This window comes from Medicago sativa, chromosome 4 (assembly GCF_051527215.1).
Source record: "Medicago sativa cultivar Bolivia chromosome 4, Bolivia_mono, whole genome shotgun sequence".
Lineage (NCBI taxonomy): Eukaryota > Viridiplantae > Streptophyta > Magnoliopsida > Fabales > Fabaceae > Medicago > Medicago sativa.
In genome coordinates, this window is record NC_140752.1 from 18,752,003 (window position 1) to 18,778,445 (window position 26,443).

The following is a 26,443-nucleotide window of genomic DNA, read 5'->3' on the forward strand; positions in this document are numbered from 1 at the left end:
TAATTTTATCAAACATATATTTTTTACAGGATGTATTCATTTTTTTGATTTCAACACCAAGATTTATTGGATAGGTTCCGTGAACAAGCTTTGAATTGCCAGACATAATGTTTTCTTTTATGCTGACTTTCAAAATAGTCTCCAAACACAAATATAAAATAATTATTATTAAATTGATTAATACAAATTTCTTCTTTCTCTTCTCCATTTTTTTAAATGTCCTATCAAATGTGTGTTATATTCTCTATAAATTTTTCTTTTGTGCGCATATGATTTTTATTTTGTTTTCCATGAATCCATTTTGTATATAAGAGAACTCAAACTCAATTCATCATGTGAATATAAATTAATTTAGTTTTATTTAACTATTTCATGAATAGTTAATGAGGATTCATGTGTTTGTTAGACATTCATTCATTTACGTGTATGATTTTTTTGAATGAAGAACATGTTTATTTTGATGTGGAATCCTATAGGGTCGTATTAATTTGTAACACTCTCATTTATTTTTTATACATAGATATATAGATATTATTCATTTTTAGAGAATCAAAATCGTCTATTCTATTTATAAATTACTGTTGAAATACGTGAATTTAATAATCTTACTCAAATAATTTTTTCCCAATTTAATATTAATATTCCTTTTTCTATTCAAAAACCATGAGAAATTTGTACTACACATTAAATTTTTGCTTGGCAATTCACAATGGTTGCACATAAAACGCGTGTTCAAATAAGGGAATAAAAAAATTCCTTAATTCAAAAGGAAAAATAATTAGTACGATTTTAAAGGGGAGGTTTTTTTTGGGGAATATGCTCGGTTGATTGAATTAAAATATTTGAGCATTGTCTCTGTGATTGTGAGCATAGCTCAGTTGCCTTGGACGTGAATCCCTATATGTAGGGGCTGAGGTTTGAACCCCGTACATCTTACTTATTCACTTTGTAAAAGGTGAATTATATTCACTAGGCTACTTGACCAAAAGAAATATTTGAGTACTATCAAACATTTTCTTTTTAGTTAAGTAGTCTTAATGGCTAGAATTTTATCTTTTAAGATGAATGAAGTGGTAATTCAAGGTTTAAACTCCGATCCATACATATGTAAAATAACTTATCTAATTTTTTGGTTACAAATCTCTATTATATATATTTGCACTATTTTATTTTGATAGTACACATGGCATCCTTATATTGAAAGGTGCATTTAATGTTTTGTGTAATTGGTACATATTATGTGATTTGTGCAAGACTTATGTAATTGACATGATTATGCAAGTTGACTAAAAGGCTTATAATGACAAAAAAATAAATGGAATATTTTATTCAAATTATTTTTGCTATTTAATGTGTTACTGATTTCATTACTAAATTAATGGCATAATTGATGTGACTTACTTGCTTCTTTTTTCCTATAAATATTGTTTGTCCGTCTCAAACATCTTCACATCATTTAGAATTCATACTAAAATTTTAAAATTATTCTCAAAATCTCTCTTTTATTTTATTGAAACACTTTTCTTCATAACATATTTTTTTCATCACTCTAATTTCAAAAATTGATTCAATTTATGATATTACTCCACTACATGTTGTATATATCCATGTATTTTGTTCAAATTCACATATTCATCCTATGATACCCTCGAGTTCTAACGGCTTATGACAAGATATGTACCAATTACATGTTGGTACATAATTCTTAATTATCATCCAATCAAATTGTAATCAACTCATCATTATATTAAGTTAGCCAGTCTTGAGTTTTTTTTTCCTATATATAGTCAATTTGTCTTTCATCATTTGTATATGCATCTTCCTTTCGTACAAATTGTTTATAATATCATTTATTTGAAATGCAAATATTTCTACCTCCTGACCAATTCAATTTTATTGATTTCATTATTATCAAATTGATTTAGGCACTTTTTTTTTTTTCCTTCCGAATTTTGATTCCCTTTTATAGGTTTATCTGTCGGCTCTGTTAATTTTAGGGTTTTCATCCCCATATATATTTACACCTTTTGAAAAAGTTTGCTTCACGTTTTAATGAATTTCATTATTTTTCTATTAATTTGAAGCAACGTAATTGAAAGACGTTTTGAATCAGATTTCTTCATTTCAAAACTATTTTTTTTGCCACTATTAATAATGAGAGATATGTGAAAGGCATGTCAATGTTTTGTTCTTCCAACGTTGAAGTTGTGCATATAAAAGAGAATTCTTCCTTAAAAAAAACAGAGAATTCTCAAGTATTTTTGGGTAACATATTAGTTGATAGTTCTCAAGATATTATATTTTTATCTTACATTTTTGTGGTGCAAACTATTCATGTATGTTGTAGAATAAGACCGACCCCTGCGAAAATGTAGAAAATTTATTTTGGTTATTTTTTTTTCAATGAATTTTATCTAAACCTCACTATTTTCTTTATTATTTTCATTTGCTCCTATTCATAAGAACTGATTTATTTTATTAAGTTTTTTCGTTTCTATTGTCAATCACTCATTTTCACTAAACATGGCGTTGATATATATTATTTCACATAAATTATTTTAACATCAAAAGTCATCCATTCATTTCATTTGATAAATTAGTTCACATGCATCAAATACTCTTTATCACCTAATCAAGCATTCCATTTTTATCTCCCCATATTTATTTATTTCTGCCATCAACACATACTCAAACTTTTTTGTTAATTTTTTTACAAATTGCATGATAAAACACATACTTATGGTTGTTTGAGTCACTCATCAACATCAATAATATTTATTTGCCTTTATTTCATACCCATATTTTTTATTTATTTTAAAATTATATTAAAAAAAAGACAACAATCTCGGCTAAACTATCAATATCTCTATCCGTATCCTTCTCTACATCTACAATCTACATCTACATCTACAATATAAACAAGTGAAACCATTTTCATTCAAAAGTACATGTGGCATGTTATAGTCTTATTCTAATTAATGTCAGGCTAATTAATGCTAGAAAAAATCAAATTTCCATTACATGGTATATGCTTAGCACCTGGTATTTCATTCTCAACACATACTTCCATATACTGCCTCTATTTTAAGAAATCATTCGATTTATTATTATGATCAAAATGATATCTAGAAATTTAATTGCCTGATATCAAATCAAACAAGAAACTGCCCATAAAAAAATCAAACAAGAAACTATCAACTACCAATTAATGAAATTAAATTCAAATTATTCAACACTTATAACAGTCCTAAAAAAGAATGTTGACAATTGGTCTAATTCAAGACTATCGTTGAATTTTTTCTCACCTATTAAAATCAAATTAAAACCAAAATAAAATAGTGAAAGGTAATGATTCTTTTTGTCACAAATAGGAAATAAAATAGCTCAGATCTTTATCTCCCATCCTATTCTCATCACTATTACGATTTTTCAAAAATGGTTTTGAGAACAGTAAGAAGATCAAGAACACCTTTAGTTCCTACAATTTCATCAAATTTTATTGTTGATTGCATCAGACCGTTCCCCTTCATCATGGTTTGTGACCATGGTTTAGGATTTTATTGCTAATAGTTGGATTTTTAGCTGTACCGGAGAAAATAAGAGGGAGAATGTTAGTTATCAAATAATTTGTTGAGAAATTGATTTTGAAGCTGAAGAAAGGCATAAACGAAAGGGATCTTGAATCTTCTCTCATGATTTATATTTTGTTCCAATTCTCTCATGATTTATATTTTGTTCCAAATAATTGTCTACTATATATCATTTTTGAAAATGCTTCATTTGAGACATTATTTTCATCATATAACGATATGATCTTATTCATTAAATTTCTTTTGCTATTAATGTAACATATTTATTTTCCCATATATTTGTTTGCGGATGACCATATTGCTACTCAATGTTCCTCAAATTTACAAAGAACTTATCGGATTTATAACTAAAGTGTATCTCAGTTTAATCGACTTTAATTCCTTCCAGTTTGGTTGTGTTTCTTCTAATTGGGAGGAAACTCAACATTATTGAAATTTCTTTTATCGGTTTTATTTACAATGTGTTCATTATTTTGCAGAGACCTTTATAATATTGAGAACAAAGTAGTTTCCTATCTATATATTCAGTTCAAGGTCGCGCATCCTATATTAACTGTCAGGGCCAAACTTTAGTTTTTGTGGTAATTTGTCATTTACTCATTTTATACCACGAATCATATGTAATAAGTGTGTATTTTAGTCTTTTTAAGGCTTTTGTTTATTTTTCTTCTTTGTGTTGTTTGGATTAGTGTTACATTATAAGAATTTTGAATTAGGGTTTCATTTTTCTTTGTTGCAGCTTCTCTTCTGGATTCTTAAGTTTCTTTTTTGACATATTCTAGATTCTTACGTTGCAAAAGTTTTTCTGAATTTTATTACTATGATTATTTCTGAATTTTGCTAAAAAAAAATCTAAATTTTTATTGCAACTTTATTTCAGAATTATGTGTTCTCACGGAATTTCATATATTTTATTTTCAGTATTAAATGAATACAAACATTTGAAGAAAAAAAAAATTCCTCTTTTATTTTTTTTTTGAGGGAATTCCTCTTTTATTTAAATGCAGTTTTGGTCGAACCAAACCGTACACCATCGATTCAGTTTGGTTCGTTTTCACTTTTAAAAAATGATAAAACCCAAACCTCATTTGACTTTGAAGAGCATGTAAATGGTAATTTAAAAAAATCGTTATAACAATCAATATTTTGAATATAACACGTTTACTCAATAATATAAGTATTGTACTACCTCTCATACAAACAAAGTTGTAAAGAGTGTATATACACATTAATCAAAATATATCTATTTTAAAAGGGGCACTAGCCAACAAATGTGTATTTTTTTTTTTATGTTAATTTTAAACCGAACCTCCACTAGATAGAACTAGAAAATTAGGTGTAGAACATATATAGTGGCTAGACCTATGGGTTTTTAGAAGCAATATTGCACATGTTAAAGCAACTGAAAGTAATAACTTCTTATTGAAAACAACTATTATTTATTAAAAAACTACACATTTAATATAAAATGCACAACAAGTATTTATTACTAAGACCCATTTAATATTTTTTGAAGTGTTGAGTTTGAGAGATTTTTTATTTTTTTAGTTAAATGGAGTTCAATTATGAACCAGCTGCATCACTTTATAAATGCATAAATAAAAGGAAACAAGAACAAAAGGAGTTGGGGGATGGGCCAAAACCTTCTCAATAAAGCTAAGCAAAAAGCTGAGGGGCAAACACCAAACCAAGAAAAAAGTAAATAACAAGAAAATAAAAAATAAAGAAAACCAAAAGAAAAATAAAAGGAACGCACTAAGAGAAAGTCCTTGAGTTATTCTGGTAACATATATACTCCTAGAGTTTGAAAGATTGAATCTTATTAAGTATTAATTATAAGAGCAAGTGACATGTACATAGAGACTCATTTAAGCAACCAAAAGGAGAGGTCTATTGTGGATGCTCTAACAATCGATTGACTTATTGATGAAAATTTTTGGTCGAAAATAATACAAAATAAATGCTTGCTGAAATTATCAATTTTTAAATATTATTGTTCTTATTATTATTATATTATTATTAATAATAATAAATATTGATTTTTAATGTTTATTAGATATACTAATTAAATGTATCAATTAAGTTTGGTAACTAATTTTATATTTGATATTTTTTCGAGTTATCATTAAATTGGTATAAAGCTTACATCACCGCTTAGCAGTGACTAATCTTAGTTGGAAAACCTGTGGGATACATAAGACGAGTTCTCTCATCTCAGCCGAATATTTTCCATACACATGAGGCAGAAATTGAACTGCTATCCACATACTTATGAGGCTCTAATCTATTATCAATTTGACGATTTTTTCCTAGGGTCACAGCTTACATGTTAATTCCAGGTGTTCGTACAACCGGTTCATCCTTCAATATTCCATTGAAAATCAATGAAGCATTGATACATGGATTTGAAAAGAAAATACGAGACCTTAAAATTGATATGAAGGCAGCAGAGAGAATCAAACACGAGACCTTAAAAGTAGTCCCAGGCCAAAACAAGTGGGTTAGATCAAACTTATTCATTGTGTTCCCTTATTGACTTTGTTTATCCAAATAATTTGGAAAATATATAGATCTCCAAAAAAATCAAGAGCGAGGGATACTTGCTCAAACTTTGGACCCATTTGAGCACTTTAACAATATTATTTTATCGTTGTTTCCAGAAAACGAGAAGGAAAATATTAGCTTTGATTCGGTTTGTCAATCTGACCAAAATAAAAAGCTACAAAGCAAATGGTATTCAATTGAGTTCTTGAATGATAATAACAGCTGCATATTTCAAACCACAAATTAAGATTTAAAGTTGGATGTCCAATAATATTGATGAGGAACATATACCAAGGTATTGTGTTTCAGAATGAGAAACCTCACATCTTCATCCAAAACCTTAAGACAATATGTATATTACTCATCTCATTTATATGTTCATAAATATCAAATCTTGCTGGCAATATAGAATTTTTACTCACACATGACAAATTAGCATTTCTCCCTTAAACGTGAGACTTTCTATGTCTATGATATGATGAAATAGTCAAATAAGGCCAGAGGCACAACATGGTAAAAAAGGTGGCTTGGTGGTGGTTTCATAGAGATGTGTTTTTTTTTCTCTCATTTATTTTATGAGAAGAGAGAAATTAAATTAGAAAAATTATTCGAACTAGAAAGAAATGACAAGGAAAACGAGTGAGTTGTGGATAGTTTTATGAGTTTGTTGAAGGAGTTGGATATTACTGAGTAATTATTCTACCAAAAATATTAGACTCATTAAAAATGTCACATCAATTTAAAATGTACAATAAACATGTATTTTTCAACTCAGCATAACACATAAACGTTTTTCCTTTGTCATATCCCACTAAAGACTAAAAGTGAAGGAACTTAAAATAATAGAGGTTAAATAAAAAAAAGTTACCGCCTTGACAAATAAAAATTGCATGAAAGCGAACGACTTCCAAAATATAATATTTAACATAAAAAAATTAAACCAATGACATTCAAAAGCTAACAAAACAAATCATCATAATTTTGGGACTGCAAGTGTAACCTACATTGGGTTGTATCTTTTCATTAGGCTAAAAGAAACTAGACAAATGATATCGACACCACAATTTCTCCCAAATTATTAAGGCACACGTTTGTGAGTCATCTCACTTATATCTTATTCAATATATACTATTCCTTTCATTGTAGAACATTAACTCTTATTTTACACGATAACATATCTCCCTCAAGTGTGACATTCTCTGTGTCCGTAATTACGTGACATAGCCAAATAAGGTCAAACCGATGTACAACATGATCAAAAAGGTAGATTAATGGTAATTTACTAGAAGTGTGTTTTTGTTCCTTTATTTCATGAGAAGAGATCAAAGAAATTAGAAGATGAAAAATAAATTTGAGATTGAGAGAACTGATACCGGTTAAAAAAAATAAGAATTGTGTATTTTGTCCATGAGGTTATAAAGAACGAAGTAAGTTGCAAGTGATTTTATGAAATTGTTGAAGGAGTTGAAGATTTTTGTGTAATTAATTTACCAAAAAGTTAGATTGCGTTAAAAAAACTAATTTACCAAATAGTTAGATTCGGGTAAAAAAACGCAACAACATATAAAGAATTTACTAAGCACATATTTTGTTAACTCAGCATAACACTTAAGTGTTTATCTATGGTTAAATTCCACCAAAGGTCAAAGGATAAGGAATTTAATATCTTAGAGATTGATTAAAAAATATTGCATGAAAGTGAACAACACCCAAAAACATAAATTTGATATAAAAATTAAATAATTGGCATCCCAAAACTAACGAAACCGTTTATCGTAATGTTGAGAGTTCTAAGGGTGTCTACAGTAGGTTGGACTATCACATTAGGCTAAGTGAAACCACACAATTGTGATTGACATCACATCATTATCCAAAACCTTAAGGCATTAGGTGTATTGGTCATCTTACTTATATGTTTCTCAACGTCTACTTTGGCATCCAATAATGTGGAACTTTAAGTCACAATTTACACATGAACATATATCTCTAAAGTGTGAGACTCAATGCGTCTGTAATTTGTTGATAGTCAAATAAGGTTAGTCGAAGGCACAACATGGTTAAAAAAAATGGATTAATGGTGTTTTTGCGGAGGGAAGTTTGTGTTCCCATCTTTCATGAAACGAGAGAAATAAATTTAGCAACAATAAAATTAAATTAGAATATGAAAAGAAATTTGAACATGAAAGAAATGATAAGGGAAAAAAATAGTGTGTGTTTTGTCCATGGAAGTATCGGAAATATAGCGAGTTACTGACAATTTTATGGGTCAGTTAAAAAGTGTTGGAAATTTAAGAGTAAATATTTCACCAAAAAATAGACTCGGTTAAAAAAACGCCACATCTTTATAAAATGTTTAATAATCATGTACTTTTTCAATTCAGCATAACACATTTGTATTTTTCCATTCGCATGTTCGTTCACCCAAAGACCAACTATGGAGGTATTTGATATAATATTGATTGGATAAAAAAATTGTATGAAAGCAAATGACATCCAAAAACTTATACTTGATATAAAAAGTTAAACAAATGAAATTCAAAAACTAATTTTTTTTTTAATGTTTAGAGTTCTGAGGGAGTCTACAATGGGTTGGACCATCACATTTGACTATGAGAAACTCCACAAGTGATATTGACAGCACATCTTCGCGTAAAATCTTAAGACATTAGGTATATTGTTCTTCTTGCTTATACGTTACTCAATGTATATTATTGCACAAAAGTTTAACTCACTATAATGTTTAGAGTTCTGAGGGAGTCTACAATGGATTGGACCATCACATTTGACTATGAGAAACTCCACAAGTGAGATTGACATCACATCTTTGCGTAAAATCTTAAGACATTAGGTATATTGTTCTTCTTGCTTATATGTTACTCAATGTATATTATTGCACACAAGTTTAACTCACATATGAAACATAAACATCTCTCCCTTAAGTGTGAGACTATTATGTATGTGATCTGGTGAGATATCACATAAGGTCAGAGACACGACATGGTAAAAAAAATGGGTTGGCGGCAGTTTCATATAGGGGTGTTTGTTTCTTTCTTTCATGAGAAGAGATAAAGTAAATTATAAAAGAAAATAAGATTAAAAATGAATTTGAACTTGATAGAAATGAAAAGAGAAAAAAAAATAAGGAGTGTGCGTTTTATTCATGAGAGCATAGGAAACATAATGAATTGCTGGTGATTTTATGGATTTGTTCAATATTACTGGGCAATTATGCTACCAAAATATTAGATTTATTGAAAATATGTACATCTATTTAAAATGTCTAACGAATATGTATTTTGTCAACGCATCATACATATACATTTTTCCATTGCAAGATCCCATGAAATACCATAAGTGAAGGAATTCGAAATGACAAAGGTTATTTTTTTTTTTGTGCATGAAAGCTAATCACATTCAAAAACTAAAATTTAAGATGAAAAATTAAACAAATGACACTCAAAAAATAACGAAACAAATCATCACATTAGGCTAGGATCCTACAATGGATTGTATTATCACATTAAGCTAAGATCAATCACAGAAGTGAGATTCACATCCTATCTTCTTTCAAAGTCTTAAGGCATTATGTATATGAGTCATTTCACTTATATGTTTCTCACATCTACTCTTGCATACAATACGGAATTTTAACTCACACTTGAGACATTAACATCTCTCCATTAAGTGTTAGGATCTTTTTGTCTGTAGTCCACCACCAAGAACAACTCTCGCTCCTCCACAACGTCGAACCCGGATGTGATACCACCGTTGGGCTTTCTGTGGGAGCCTACGTTGATGTAGATCGACAATTTGGATAAAGAGAAACCACACAAGTGATAATGATACAACCAAAACTCCATCTAAAATTTTAAGTAACACCTGATACATCACAATATTCCCTCCATCAAATATAACGACGTTCTAGCCCGTGCTTGGCACGGGTGTCCATGCTAGTTATACATTAATTAAAATTATAATAACACCAACTAGTTATTGTTCCATCTATTAGCCAAGTTTGAACCATTGACCTTATACATTTGCTCAAAATACAATCACGATTAATGCCACCATCCAATAATAGATGTGGACGGTCCACTTCATCATCACAATTAAAATAGTAACATGATTAATCTCAAATTGACAAAAATAGGAAAAACAAATATTCTTTCAAAAAAAAAATATAAATTGTATTTTGTGACTTGTAAGTTTTTTTCTTTCTTTCTGTTTTTGTTAAACCAACATCGACACCAACTAGGGATGGCAATGGGTACCCAATAGTACCCTTCCCCATACCCGCGTTTGTAAAAAATACCCGTACCCGAGCCCGTACCCTCGTGGGTAACAACTTTAGTGTCCTTCCCATACCTTATGGGCACTTAAGTGTCCATACCCGTACCCATTACCCCGGGTAATTTACCCGCACTTTAATTATAAAAAGACAATTAAAAACATCACAATTAAAATAAAACTATCATCCAAATTTTTTTAAAGCAACTCATAAAATAGTAAAAATCGTAGTATTTAGCCAAATAGAAAAACATCCAAAATATTCCTCAAAAATTAAAATAAAAACATTCAAAATATATATATGAAAAAGAGAACATCATTTATGATATACATCCCAAAAAGAACATTCTTATTTAATGTATATATTATAATTTTTTTTCTTCATTTTTATTATTTTTTAAAGAAAAAAATAAATTAGAAAAGTGTGTTTCCTTTTTTTTAAAAGAAAAATAAAAATAAAAAATCATGTATCTCGAGTGTATTTGAAATGTCTCAGGCAATTGTTTTTTAAAATAAAATTTAATTACTAAATACTATTCCGGTACGTATCAAAAATGGATACATAACATATACGCAACCCTGTTCCTTGCATTTTTATAGGCTTTAGGTCAAGTTTGAGAAAAAGTTTTCTTACATAACACATCACTAAAAGATAGATCTTACTTGAACGCAACCCAAATAAAGTTTATTTGAACACACTTACAATTAAATATAATTAAAAATAAAATGATTAACATATGTGATTAAATCCTTTTCAAAAAAGGGGTACGTGTGCTCAAATTTTATTATGTGGAGTTGTGCCTAAATGTGTTAACACTTTATATCGAGAATTTTGATATTATTTTTTGGAGCAAGTCTTAATTGATACAAATACAAATGAAAAATGTTTGAAAACATTCACATAAATGGAGAAAAGTAAATGAAAAAGAATTAAGTTACATTATTCGATTATTTTCTTTTTAAATTTTTTCAATTTATATGTGTATCTAACCATTTTTTATGTGTGTTTGTTACCAAGTAAGCATGTCTTTATTTTTTTTCATGAAAACTATATGTGGTCTAATACAGGATAACAAGATGGTGAAGTTGTTCTTTTGGCCATCGATATATTCATTATTTGATATGAACGATTGATTTTTTTTTTTTTTTTTGCAGTAAATAAACTTCATTCATTCAAAAGCAAAAGTAGTAAAGGTACAATAAAAAATGATATGAATTGGAACAATCCCCATCCATAGTTTGAGAGCAGTACAAGATATGAAGATAGCTAAAACCCCCCTAAGAGTACATATAGTACTTTTAGAAAACCTTAAAGCGGTAACAAACCAAAATACAAATCGTAACAACCAGGTTAAAATCTTCCACATATGGCCAAATGTCGCTTATATGAATGGTTGTTAGTATTTTTGTTGTATGTGTCTTCCCAAAAATGAAAATGACATCTATGATAATTTTATTATATTTTAACTTGTTTTTAAACACCAAACACAAGGTAAATTCACATTTCTTTGATCTAGTGATTTTTTATTTGATTGTTTTATGGGTGTTGAACATGTTTGGCTTATATAATCAGAACCACATTGTTAATGATTTCAAAGTATAAAATCCGAACTTGTTCAGGATGTGCTGAAAACTGTTTTTTAATATAATTTTTCATATTTTTTTTTTGATTTATATATATGTGATTTTGATTGTTTCAAATATGGACCACCAAGCAGACCAAATTCGACGTGACAGACCTAGGCGAAAGTGGTTACAACAAATTGAAGTGGAAGGCAGAGTTAGAGAGGTAGGGGCAGCGACCGCAATGGAGATGGCGCAAGACGGTCTTAGATGCATGAGCCCGAGCCCCAGTCCCATGTTGAGGAGGAGGTTTCAGAGCTTGATCACGCTGAGGAGGAGGCAAACATGGAAGTTAGTTGGTGTTAGGGATGGCAATTGGACCCATGCCCGACGGGGACCCGCAAAAAATATCCGCAATGGGTAGGGTAAAACCTCGTTTTTATGGGTATGGGCTTGGGTCCGGGTAATTACCCACAAATTTAGATGGGTATGGGTGCGGGTAAGGGCACTATACTACCCAGCCCCGCAACCCGCATATACATATTTATATAATATAATAAAATAGTGCATGCTAAAATAAACATCAAATTGATTTAAATCATAAATTTGTAGCACGTGAACTTATGAAGGTAAGGATGAAACGATTACCATATTTATTTTTAGGTTTAGGTTTATGCTTAAATAGCTAAATAAATTAAATAATTGTACTCCAAAAATAAATAAATAAATTTACTCCCTCCTGTCCTTAATATAAGAGAATATTCTTTTTTTAGGTTCATTGAATAAATGATGTATTTAGTTTACATTGTAGTCCAAATACATTAATTATTCAATGAACCTAAAAAAAGATTCTTCTCTTATATTTAGGACCGGAGGGAATACCCAAAAACATTAAGATGCAAGTTAGCAAGCTACACCCACTTACCACATTCAACTATTATATATCACTTAAAATAAAAGGATATTTTTGTCAATTTCAATTTAAAAACACAAGTAACTGACTCCTATTTTTACGCTGCTTGCTATGTGGCCTGTATGTACTCAAAGACACTAACTTTTTTTGGTTTTTTTATCAAATAAGCCACTAAAGGTTTTTTTCCTTTAATAAACTTGTAAAAAAAAAATTAGATTGAAGCTTTTGTGGCAAAAACAAATAAAATATCTACTGAAGTTTTTTTTTTTGGTACAAAAGCTTTTTTAATATACATGTACATAATACACTACTATGACTCTGACGTTAAAAAAAATAATACATTAATCATAGTATTAATTAGCAAATGGTGTATTTAATTAAATATTTTGTTGCACCAAAGAACATTTTAAAAATTCAATGTTCACCGCAAAATACGTAACAGATCCGACTATTACGGTGGTATTGTTTTTTGTTCTGAATTTTTTTTTTTGGAAATTGACAGCACTACCCTTTAATTACAAGTTATCTAAGATAATGAAAATTTGGTTTTTTTTTTAAAAGACTAGTAGGTGTAGCTTGCTAACTTGTATCTTAGTGTTTTAGGGTGAATGCAAGTTAGCAGCCCCATATATATATATATGAAAAATGAATATATTAACACCAAAACAAATGATAGCGAGTTAAGCACAAAATGTGCCTACCTAAGAATCCAAATTTAAACATTTGTAATTGATTAATTATCATTTTTTATTATCGTATTTTAAATTTCTCCATATCGTCGTACCGATGTCTTATAAATACCGTATAAAGTATTTGAATTTCACTGCTATGGCCTGACGACATCTTTTTTGACCAATTCCTTCGAAACAAAAAACCTTTTTTGACCAATTCTACAAAAACAGCGTGTCTATCAATTATTGCTCCTTGAATTATTGCTATTATTGTCTTTTTTTAGTGCTTATTCTGTTTCATCGTTACTCCCTCCGGTCCTTATTATAAGAAAAAGTTGACTTCTTAGGTTCATAGAATAATTAATGTATCTTATTGTAAATATAGACTAGATACATCACATACACAATGAACCAAAAAAGTCAATTGTTTCTTATAATAAGGATCGGAGGGAGTATTATTTATCAAAATTAAAAATTATAAATGGAAAATGATACTCCATAAACTTTACAGCTACAACGTCACGAGCGTTTGTTTATAGTTCTTTGACTAATACCCCTCCCAATACACAAAGGACAAAACTTACATGCTTTTCTATACCCAATGTTCTCCTATCAAAGTTTTACGCGTGTCACATATCTCAAACTTAACGTTGTACGTTCATTCAAAAGTCAACACCGACGACGAAGCACGCGTATGCCATTCCCATCCTTATTTCTTCCCAAACAATTATTGCTTTAAAAAAAATCAGACGCTTTGTAAACTCTATCATATCTCTTTAACTTTTCTAACGACACTCTCACAAATTGTATTGTGTGAATTCAATCTATCAAAAACTTGTGCTCCTTATCTCCACTTGTGAGAAAAATGGCTGAAGGTCTTCTGTTTAACATGATTGACAAGCTGATCGGGAAGCTGGGTTCAGTGGTTGTTGAAAGCTGGAACATGAGAGATGATCTTGACAAGCTGGTGGAGAATATGTCTGAGATCAAGGCCGTGGTTTTGGATGCAGAGGAGCAGCAGGGAGCCAACAACCATCAAGTTCAACTCTGGCTGGAAAAGCTCAAGGATGCTCTTGATGATGCCGATGACGTGCTTGATGACTTTAACACCGAAGACTTGAGGCGACAAGTGATGACCAATCACAAGAAGGCTAAAAAGGTTCGCATCTTCTTCTCATCATCCAACCAGCTTCTCTTTTCTTACAAAATGGTTCAGAAAATTAGGGAACTTAGTAAGAGAATTGAGGCCCTTAATGTTGGTAAGACAAGTTTTAATTTTACAAATCGCACTCCTGAGCAACGAGTTTTGAAACAAAGAGAAACTCATTCCTTTATTCGCCAGGAAGAAGTTATTGGAAGAGATGAGGAGAAGAAAGAGTTGATAGAGTTGTTGTTTAACACCGGCAATGAGAAAGAGAATGTTTCAGTTATTTCTATAATTGGAATTGGAGGACTTGGAAAGACTGCGCTCGCTCAACTTGTATACAATGACAAAGAAGTGCAACAACATTTTGAGTTGACAAAATGGGTTTGTGTTTCTGATGATTTTGATGTAAAAGGTATTGCTGCAAAAATCATAGAATCTGAAACTAGTGTTGAGATCGATAAAGTGCAATCGGAACTCCGCAAAAAAGTTGAAGGAAGAAGATATTTGCTTGTCTTGGATGACAATTGGAATGAGGATCGTGATCTTTGGCTTCAATTGATGACACTGTTGAAAGACGGGGCAGAAGGAAGTAAAATAATTATCACCGCAAGAAGTGAGAAGGTTGCCAAGGCAAGTGGTTCATCTTCTATCTTGTTTTTAAAGGGTCTCAGTGAAAAACAATCTTGGACATTATTTAGTCAATTAGCTTTTGAGAATGACAGAGAACTAGAGAATGAGGAATTGGTGTCAATTGGCAAGGAAATTGTGAAAAAGTGTTCAGGGGTTCCTCTCGCCATAAGATGCATTGGAAGCTTAATGTATTCCATGCAGAGGGAGGATTGGTCAACATTCAAGAACAGAGATCTTATGAAAACTGATGAACAAGGTGATAATAAAATTTTACAGCTTATCAAACTAAGTTATGATCATCTACCATTTCATTTGAAAAAGTGCTTTGCTTTTTGTTCATTGTTTCCAAAAGACTATTTAATTAATAAAACAACATTGATTCGACTTTGGATTGCACAAGGGTTTGTTCAATCGACAGATGAAAGTACAAGTTTAGAAGATATTGGTGATAAGTACTTCATGGATTTAGTTCATAAATCTTTCTTTCAAAATATCACCCAAATTTCTTTCATTTACGACTTCATGACTTTCCAAATGCATGATATTGTGCATGATCTGGCAAGTTTTATTTCAAGAAATGACTATCTTTTAGTTAATGAAAAGGGGGAGCATATTGACAAACAAACCCGTCATGTCTCTTTTGACTTTGAATTGGATTCTTCCTGGCAGGTTCCAACTTCTCTTCTCAATGCTTACAAATTAAGGACATTTCTATTACCATTAAAGTGGCGTAATCCATTTAATTATTATTATGATGGTGGTTCAATAGAATTGTCTGCTTGTAATTCAGTCCTATCAAGTTCTAGACGATTTCGTGTGATGAATCTTACCAGCACAATGTCAACAACGATTCCATCTAGTATTGGAAGGATGAAACATCTAAGGTATCTTGACCTTTCTTGTTGTGACATGGTTGAGGAGCTCCCAAGGTCTATCACTGAATTAGTTAACTTGGAGACTCTTTTACTCAATTGGTGTTCTAGCTTGAGAGAGTTGCCCAAAGATCTTTGGAAGTTGGTAAGTCTTAGACATCTTGAGTTGTATGGTTGTCATCACTTAACTTCTATGCCAATTGGAATAGGAAAGATGACTAATCTTCAAACACTGACACACTTTGTGTTAGATACGACTTCTAAAGACAGTGCTAAAACTAGTGAGCTGGGAGGATTACATAATTTGAGGGGACAACTCGAGATAAAACGCTTGGAACATTTGAGGCATTGTCCAGCAGAAGCTAAGCATATGAATTTAATAGGGAAGTCACATCTTGATCGGTTAACATTGAGATGGAATGAACAGACTGTTGGTGATGGCAATGAGTTTGAAAAGGATGATATAATTCTACATGACATTTTGCACTCGAATATCAAGGATTTAGAAATAAATGGATTTGGTGGTGTGACACTTTCTAGTTCGGCCAATGTATTAACAAATTTGGTTAAATTGAACTTATCCTTTTGTTCACAATTGCAATTTTTGGAACTCTCACTGTTGCATCTCGAACACCTCTGCATGTATGATTTGCCTCGCCTGGAGTACATAGTCAATGATAACAATAGTGATAACTCATCATCATTTTGTGCGTCACTCACATATATACGTCTTTCTCATTTAAGAAATCTTACAGGATGGTGTAACTGTAGCGAAGAAGAAATCTCAAGGGGCTGTTGTCATCAGTTTCAGAGTCTTGACATCTTATGGATTGAAGATTGTCATAGTCTAGTTTCAATTCCACAACACAAACATGTCAGGGTTGTAACTCTTAGAAATGTCACAGAGAAGATATTACAACAAGCAGTCAATCATTCCAAACTAGAGCGTCTTGAGATAAAATCCATACTCAATTTGAAATCTCTCAGTGGAGTCTTTCAACATCTAGGTACACTCTGTGAATTGCGTATCAAATATTGCGAGGAGTTTGATCCGTGCAATGATGAAGATGGTTGTTACAGCATGAAATGGAAAGAACTGGTGAACCTCAAAGTGTTGAAATTCAAACAAATTCCAAAAATGAAATATTTACCTGAGGGGCTTCAACACATTACCACTTTACAAACTCTAAGAATCAGAAATTGTGAGAATCTTACATCTATACCTGAATGGGTAAAATCACTGCAAGTATTTGATATTAGACACTGCCCGAAGGTGAAAGATCAATAAGGTAAATAAATTGTTTTGAATATATTAATACTATGATTACTAGCTAGCTTTTGACACTTGTTTTGTCATTTATTTCTTAGGCTGCTGAGTTGTCCTTTTTTCAAGAATGATAGAAGGATTGTAACTAACTACTAAAGTCAAAGCCCATACACAAACATAATCTGTGTAAGTTCTCTTAAATTTCTCCTATTTGTTTTATAATTATAAAGTTTTTTATGTTGTTGTTCATCATCCATAATAATCTACTTTGTTCATTTTTGTTGGCAGATTGAAACTTATGTTGATTGCGAGTCCCATTTCAAGCGTGTTTCTAATGAACCAGAACCTGTCTTTACATTTTACTTTGTCTATAGTTTGTTAAAATAGTTTGGGATTTTTAAGATGATTATTTGTGATATTGTACTCTTTTTCTGTTTCACATATTTTACTTGTTTAATTTACTTAAAAGGATTCATAATTGTTTCTGATAAATGGTGAATCACCAATTTTGTTTATGAAAGTTTAAGCTTTGATAGTTCGAGGTTACAAGACGAAACACTGTGTATGTTCAGTTATGCGTCGACAATAGTTGAATTTTAGTGGATTGATTATGATTAAAATTGAACTCAAGGTAAAGTGATTGTGTTTGGACATAATCATGTAAAAATGATTTGTACAATAAATATAAGTGTTAGATTCAATTTTAGACTCAATTCTAAATGCAAAATCAATTCTACATATTGGTTCATTTAAAAGTTGTGCTAAGTTGTATCTGTTTTGTGAATTCTTTTAATTTAATTACATATTGCTAGTAGACAGGTCGGTCACATTAACTTGGTTTGTCAAGTTGTTGTTGTTGTGGATTTCATCACTAATGCTGCTGATTATCCATTAGGTTTTATGCAATGGTCTTTTGTGTAGTTTATACAATGTATTCAAAATATATTTGGGGAAGAATTTGAGGGTTTAAGTTCTATAACTTTCTATTATAACAAATCAGTTTTTTCTTTCTCTTTATGTGTCTAAATTGTTGTCTCTTTCAATTGGGGATTGTGTTTGTTCGAAATATCTTAGTAGGTTGTGTATAATGTATAATAATTTGAGAGAAAATTTAGGAAGCTCTGGACTTTAGGAAGTAAAAAAAGCATTTTGAAACATGATAAGTCGTAGTAATTGGCCATTCTTTATCAAGGAAATTTTCAGTTGAGGAAAGGTCACAGGCCAATAACAAATCAGTTTTTTCTTTCTCTTTATGTGTCTAAATTGTTGTCTCTTTCAATTGGGGATTGTGTTTGTTTGAAATATCTTAGTAGGTTGTGTATAATGTATAATAATTTGAGAGAAAATTTAGGAAGTTCTGGACTTTAGGAAGTAAAAAAAGCATTTTGAAACATGATAAGTCGTAGTAATTGGCCATTCTTTATCAAGGAAATTTTCAGTCGAGGAAAGGTCACAGGCCAACTATGTATTGTGATGTATTTTATCAGCAGAAAACAGTTACGCTATTATTTTTTTGACTCTATTGGTTTCTCGCGCGCCTTTTTTTTTTCTTTTCAAAATATCCTTTGTTTTAATTGTATAATCAGAACCACATTTCAGATTATATAATCCGAACTTTTCCAAAGTTGAGCAAACTACTTAAAATGATTTCATGTTTTCGCGGATTTAACAAATTTTCATTATATGAAATAATATAAAAGATAATGAACTTACAATTATATCAAAAAACCATTATGTAAGTTGTTAATGATATGTCGGTAGGACTTCATGTCTTTTATTTTTCATTATATAAAACAATCATCAAGTTTAAGACTTTCATCTTTTTCAATCTCGACTCCATGTCCAACCTTCTTGTCATCAACAACCTTCTCTTTAGATAAGGTTTCGAACAAATACAAATCTTCATCCCCTGCTACCTTATAACCTACGGCATATACCCACCCACTTCGACTAATCTAGTAGGTTGCTTGCTTCCTCCTAGGACCTGAAGTACACATCCTAACCCGGTGGATTCAAACCAATTCGTACCATATGGTGGCTATCATTCTTTTGACTCTTCATTTTATTCATTTTGGTTGAACCACATTTTATTAATGTCATATGAATCAAATCAGAAAGTTCATTGTATGAGAATATTATATATTACAAAACAATCCAATATATAGTGACAATTGTAGAAAATTTAGAATAGTTAACAACTGAAGCCATGGCACACAGAAAGAACAATAATGAGAATCAATGCCATTATGATAGCAAGGACTATGAGCTTGATCTTCATGTTTTGGAACCACATCTTTCTCCTCAACTGGGTTCCCTGCCGCCTGAAATCTTGTGCCTGCACAGCCATACCATTTCAATTGACAGTTCCTTCCGGACATATGAAGGGCAGTTAAACCATTTCCATCAATGTTAGGGAGTTTATCAAGTTTCTAAAACTCCTCAAACTCTTTCAAAATGCCCTTGATCACGCGTTTGATTATTTCTAATTTGGTTGGAACTTCCTGCAAGGCAGCCTCCTTAACTAGCTCTTTTTTCAAAATTAAATCCTTCTACAATCATTTGTCAAAACTATCAACTTTCTTTCTCATTTGTCCAAATTATTTCTAATTTGGTTGGAACTCTGCATCGTAACATTCATGTCTTTAATGTATCTCCAATCCTTCCACTTGAGTCCAACCTTGTCAAGTAAGAGCAATTGGCGGTTCAAACAAAATTGTTGGACTCTAGAACTAAAAACATAGGTTTCTTGATTTATTACTAATAGAATCTAGGTACAGGTCAGATTTTTATAACAAAACTAACAAAGAGGGTTTCCCCAAAACAAGGAGTCTTTTACTTCCACAAAGTTGACAAAAAAAAACCTACATGATAAACAATGAATATAAGAAAAAACTCTACAGAACTTGTACTTTCAATATATCCGAGCACTCTATATTATAAAAAACAGAACTTGTATTTTCTTTTGAACTCTAAAAGGAAAAGAACTCAGAAACCTGAAAACCTCAATTCTTACATTTTTGTTGCTCTTGCAATATGACTTCTATGTAGTGTTGCCCAAGGTACACACTCGGAACCTATCTCCATCTGGCTGCAATCAAAACAAAGTTACAAAGCGATTAAGGGCTTATTCGATATATTTTTTTCTTCTTAAACATAATTTTTCTTGATGTTTGTGAGCATTGTACTTGTCGAACCACACTCTTGCCGTTCTGTCGAGCTTGATTGACCATGGATATTGGTAGTTCTACTTCTGAGCAGCTCCACCAACTTGTGAAGACGACCTCTGCATTCTCACTGGCCTAAGAACATTTCTCCCTCGACTGAAATTCTTCGCCGACTCAGTTGCCTCTCAAATGAATCTGGCCTATGTTTTGGTGCACTTTGTGATCTAACTTTAGCCCTTGATGATTCTGTATTAGCCATGTAACTTGGATGCAAAGGGTAGTCATAGGACATTTGTTCTGCATAAGATGGCCTAGGGAAAGCAAAAGGGTGATTTGATTCATCTGTTTTTGATATAGCAGAATATCAATGAGGACTGCTTTGAGATGTACTGATACAATCTTCAAAATGGCCACTGCATTCTGTTAAAGCTGATGGAGCTGGTGATACTTTGTAATTTTCTTCTTTTGAGTGGGTAGGAACCATTTGTGGAATATCTATTTTTAGATTGTTCATAATACTGTCCATTTCCTATATGCACAAACCGCATTTCATTTCATGACTAGAACTACTTCATTTTTTTTTTTTTGTTATTATCTTCTTTTTTTGTTGATAAGGGCACAAGAAAGCAACAAAAGGCAGGAGTGGGTCTGAACCCTAAACAAAAGAGAACACACCTGCCAATGGAGGTACAAAGACCACTTCCACCAATGGCTACCACTAAAGACTAGCTATACAACACTAGCTATGTCACTAACAGGAACTTCTAAGCATAGAAATCAAACCAGTCCGGCAGCAATAGTAGTTAAGAAAAAGAAAAAAAAAACCAAGTATCAAAAGAATACAATCTATCCTACTAAGATAGATTCAGCAACCATCTAAAATAACAGAAGTTGAACCCAAATAAGAACAACAACTGCAAGATATGGAACTTTCAACAATACAGTCCATATATTTGGGATTGCTTTTGATCACCCCTTTTTAGAACGTGTTTGTATGTGCTCACTACTAGTGGTTTGGACGCCTTTATCACTGAGCTTATTAGCATGTTTCTTATTATATTTTTTCTGCCTTCTTGACATAAAATGAGTGAATATACTTCCCTCTTCAAGTTCTCCTTCAAGGTTCGTCTCTTGCTCATCATCACTCATATCAGGCTCATCATCAACCAACTCTCCCCACGGAGTTTTTAATATACTTACACTCTGCATTGCATCAATAGTAGCTCTGCTTGCATCTTTGGAGGCTGGTTGAGTAATAGGCATTTCAAAAGCTGTGTTATTATCGATTCTCTGAGACTCTGGTCTATCCTTGTGTTCTTTCAATATCAGCAACGTTTTCAACATCCGTAGAGATTCCAACTAGAGTCATAACCTTGTCTAGAGCTGTACCCTCAACTATAGGAACCAAATTATGAGAATTCAACCCCTCCTTAGATATCAGAGGGCTAGAAGCCGCTACAGACAGAGCATGACCATTATATTGGAAGTGGTTGGATCATTGGCTATAGTCACAAGATTATGTTGAATCAAATTCTCAACATTTGATTTGCATCTGTTTTCCGCACTATCCACAGATAAATTCTCCTCGCCTCGAATACTTTGATCAGCTATTGTTTTAGTAAGAGCCACAGATTCCTCTGCAACATTGTTTCCTGCACGCTGCAAGTTCTGAAGTTCAAGCGCTTGGCCCTTCTCTTTATCAGAGGCATCAACAGTTTCTAAGACACCCTTCTGTTCAAATACTTTAGAAATTAATTCTGAATCTAATTATTGATCTTCCAAGTTAATCACAACATGATTAACATCATTGACAAGGCTAACATCAGTTTCCTTGGCAGTAACATCTAGCACAGGATGACTAGATTTCTTTTTAGTGATAGCATTGGAAAAAGCCTTCGTCAAATTCTTTTGGACAATTGGATTGCTATTAACTAACTTATGGCAATTTTGTATTGAGTGTCCAATTGATCGACAATTATTACAGAAGTTAGGATGCTTTTCATAGACAATTGCCACTTTGAATGCACGGCCATCTCTTTTGAAAGGAGAAGACACCCTTAAAAAAAAAAATTTACTGATTGCTAAGCATTATTTGAAGGGTGTGTTTGTTTCATCTTAAAAAAAAAATAGTGTAAAAATTTTTTAGAGATTTTTTCTTTAGACTTAAGAAAAAATTCTGAAATATCTCCGTTTATTTACTATCCATAAAATAATTATTCTTAAAATCCTAATCAAACAATAAAAAATGGAAAAAGTAATTATTTAAGAGAAAATGATTTTTGCATAGGTCTCACATCTTATCTTTGTTTTATGGGGAAAAGTCATATCCTTTGTTAATGCATGGTTGTTGTGAATTTGTGACCCACAATATGTTATCCAGTTCAAGAATACGTATGGTTCTCAAAAAAAAAATTGCCAAAATAATTATTCTGGCCTGATGACATCTTTATAAACTATATCATATATCTTATAAGGACACTATCCCCTCTAAAAACTTGTACCGTGTAAATTCAGTCCTTCATACCCTATCCACTTGTGAGAAAAATGGCTGAAGGTCTTTTGTTTAACATGATTGAGAAGCTGATCGGGAAGCTGGGCTCCACGGTTGTTGAAGGCTGGAACATGAGAAATGATCTTGACAAGCTGGTGGATAATATGTCTGAGATCAAGGCTGTGGTTTTGGATGCAGAGGAGCAGCAAGGAACCAACAACCATCAAGTTCAACTCTGGCTGGAAAAGCTCAAAGATGCCCTTGATGATGCCGATGACTTGCTCGATGACTTCAACACCGAAGACTTGAGGCGACAAGTGATGACCAGTAACAAGAAGGCTAAAAAATTTCACATCTTCTTCTCATCATCCAACCAGCTTCTCTTTTCTTTCAAAATGGTTCAGAAAATTAAGGAACTTTGTAAGAGAATTGAGGCCCTTAATGTTGATAAGAGAATTTTTAATTTCACAAATCGCACACCTGAGCAACGAGTTTTGAAACAAAGAGAGACTCACTCCTTTATTCGCGAGGAAGAAGTTATTGGAAGAGATGAGGAGAAGAAAGAGTTGATAGAATTGTTGTTTAACACCGACAACAATGTGAAAGAGAATGTTTCAGTTATTTCTATAATTGGAATTGGAGGACTTGGAAAGACTGCGCTTGCTCAACTTGTATACAATGACACAAAAGTGCAACAACATTTTGAGTTGAAAAAATGGGTTTGTGTTTCTGATGATTTTGATGTAAAATGTATTGCTTCAAAGATCATAGAATCTAAAACTAATGTTGAGCTGGATAAAGTGCAATTGGAACTCCGTGAAAAAGTTGAAGGAAAAAGATATTTGCTTGTCTTGGATGACAATTGGAATGAGGATCGTGATCTTTGGCTTCAATTGATGACACTGCTGAAAGGCGGAGCAAAAGGAAGTAAAATAATTATCACCACAAGAAGTGAGAAGGTTGCCAAGGCAAGTACATCTTCTAGCCTCAATTTAACGGGTCTTGATGAAAAACAATCTTGGAGATTATTTTGTCGATTAGCTTTTGAGAATGACAACAAACTAAAGAATGAGGAATTGGTGTCAATTGGCAAGGAAATTGTGAAAAAATGTTCAGGGGTTCCTCTCGCCATCAGAAGTATTGGAAGCTTAATGTATTCCATGCAGAAGGAGGATTGGTCAACATTCAAGAACAAAGATCTTATGAAGATTGATGAACAAGGTGATAATAAAATTTTACAGCTTATCAAACTAAGTTATGATCATCTACCATTTCATTTGAAAAAGTGCTTTGCTTTTTGTTCATTGTTTCCAAAAGACTATTTAATTTCTAAAACAAGATTGATTCGACTTTGGATTGCACAAGGGTTTGTTCAGTCATCAGATGAAAGTACAAGTTTAGAAGATATTGGTAATAAGTACTTCATGGATTTAGTTCATAAATCTTTCTTTCAAAATATCACTGAAGATAACTACTTTCATGGCAGTGTGAGCTGCCAAATGCATGATATTGTGCATGATCTGGCAAGTTCAATTTCAGAAAATGACTATCTTTTAGTCAATAAAAAGCAAAAGCAGATTGACAAACAACTTCGTCATGTCTCTTTTGACTTTGAATTGGATTCTTCCTGGCAAGTTCCAACTTCTCTTCTCAATGCTCACAAATTAAGGACCTTTTTATTACCACAACATTTAAATCCAAGGAGTTATTATTTCTTTGTAGGTTCAATAGAATTGTCTGCTTGTAATTCCATCCTGTCAAGTTCTAAACGATTACGTGTTCTGAATCTTAACTGCATAAATTCAAGGAAGATTCCATCTAGAATTGGAAGGATGAAACATCTAAGGTATCTTGACCTTTCTTGTTGTGATATGGTTGAGGAGCTCCCAAGGTCTATAACTGAATTAGTTAACTTGGAGACTCTTTTACTCAATGGTTGTTCTAAATTGAGAGAGTTGCCCAAAGATCTTTGGAAGTTGGTAAGTCTTCGACATCTTGAGTTGGATTATTGTAATAACTTAACTTCTATGCCACTTGGAATAGGAAAGATGACTAATCTTCAAACACTGACACAGTTTGTGTTAGATACAACTTCTAAAGATAGTGCTAAAGGTAGTGAGCTAGGAGGATTACATAATTTGAGGGGACGACTCATGATAAAGGGCTTGGAACATTTGAGGCATTGTCCAACAGAAGCTAAGCATATGAATTTAATAGGGAAGTCACATCTTGATTGGTTATTATTGAAATGGAATGAACAGACTGTTGGTGATGGCAATGAGTTTGAAAAGGATGATATAATTCTACATGACATACTTCTGCACTCCAATATCAAGGCCTTGGAAATAAGTGGATTCGGTGGTGTGAAATTGTCTAATTCAGCCAATTTAATTACAAATTTGGTGGAATTGAAATTATACAATTGCGAAAGATTGCAATATTTCAAACTCTCACTGTTGCATGTCAAATGCCTTTACATGGAAAATTTGCCTCAACTAGAGTACATTGTTAATGATAACAATAGTGATAACTCATCATCATTTTGTGCGTCACTTACATATATACATCTTGATATGTTAACAAATCTAAAAGGATGGTGTAACTGTAGCGAAGAAGAAATCTCAAGGGGTTGTTGTCATCAGTTTCAGAGTCTTGAATACTTATGGATTTCTGATTGTCGTAATCTAGTTTCAATTCCACAACACAAATATATCAGGAAAATACTTCTTTTAAATGTCTCAGAGAAGATATTACAGCAAGCAGTCAATCATTCCAAAGTAGAGTATCTTGAGATAGAATCCATGCTCAATTTGAAATCTCTCAGTCGAGTCTTTCAACATCTAAGTTCACTGTCTGAATTGCGTATCGACAATTGCGAGGAGTTTGATCCGTGCAATGATGAAGATGGTTGTTACAGCATGAAATGGAAAGAACTCACGAACCTCAAAGTGTTGGACTTCATAAAAATCCCAAAAATGAAATATTTGCGGGAGGGGCTTCAACATATTACCACTTTACAGACTCTAAGAATCAGAAATTGTGAGAATCTTACATGTATACCTGAATGGGTAAAATCACTGCAAGTATTTGAAATCAAAGATTGCCCGAAGGTAAAAGATCAATAAGGTAAATAATAATATGTTTTGAATATATTAATACTATCATATCAAGACTTATTTTTAGCTTTTGACACTTGTTTTGTCATTTATTTCTTAGGCTGCTGAGTTGTCCTTTTTTCAAGAATGATAGAAGGATTGTAACTAACTACTCAAGTCAAAGCCCCTACACAAACATAATCAGTGTA

At 31.9% G+C, this 26,443-nt stretch overlaps 2 protein-coding genes across 4 annotated transcripts in view; both read left to right on the plus strand.

Moving 5' to 3' along the window:
• Window positions 1-14,313: 14,313 nt before the first annotated feature.
• Window positions 14,314-18,040, plus strand: LOC146926943 (putative disease resistance protein RGA1). 2 transcript variants are annotated; one of them, XM_085700371.1, is made up of 4 exons: window positions 14,314-14,727; window positions 14,911-17,506; window positions 17,586-17,670; window positions 17,773-18,040. In XM_085700371.1, the coding sequence occupies exons 1-2, from the start codon at window positions 14,434-14,436 to the stop codon at window positions 17,503-17,505; spliced, it is 2,889 nt and encodes a 962-aa protein (XP_085556497.1). In that variant the 5' UTR covers window positions 14,314-14,433; the 3' UTR covers window position 17,506; window positions 17,586-17,670; window positions 17,773-18,040. The 2 variants fall into 2 exon arrangements, with proteins under 2 accessions (XP_085556497.1, XP_085556496.1); XM_085700370.1 differs by having other exon boundaries at window positions 14,314-17,506.
• A 5,088-nt stretch (window positions 18,041-23,128) lies between these two features.
• LOC146926944 (putative disease resistance protein RGA1) overlaps window positions 23,129-26,443 on the plus strand; it is a 38,657-nt gene continuing 35,342 nt past the window's right edge. For both annotated transcript variants that reach the window (XM_085700374.1, XM_085700373.1), the window contains exons 1-2: window positions 23,129-26,265; window positions 26,356-26,440. In XM_085700374.1, coding sequence (XP_085556500.1) covers window positions 23,193-26,264 — 3,072 coding nt within the window. In that variant the 5' untranslated portion in view covers window positions 23,129-23,192 and the 3' untranslated portion in view covers window position 26,265; window positions 26,356-26,440. The remainder of the gene's footprint in view (window positions 26,266-26,355; window positions 26,441-26,443) is intronic.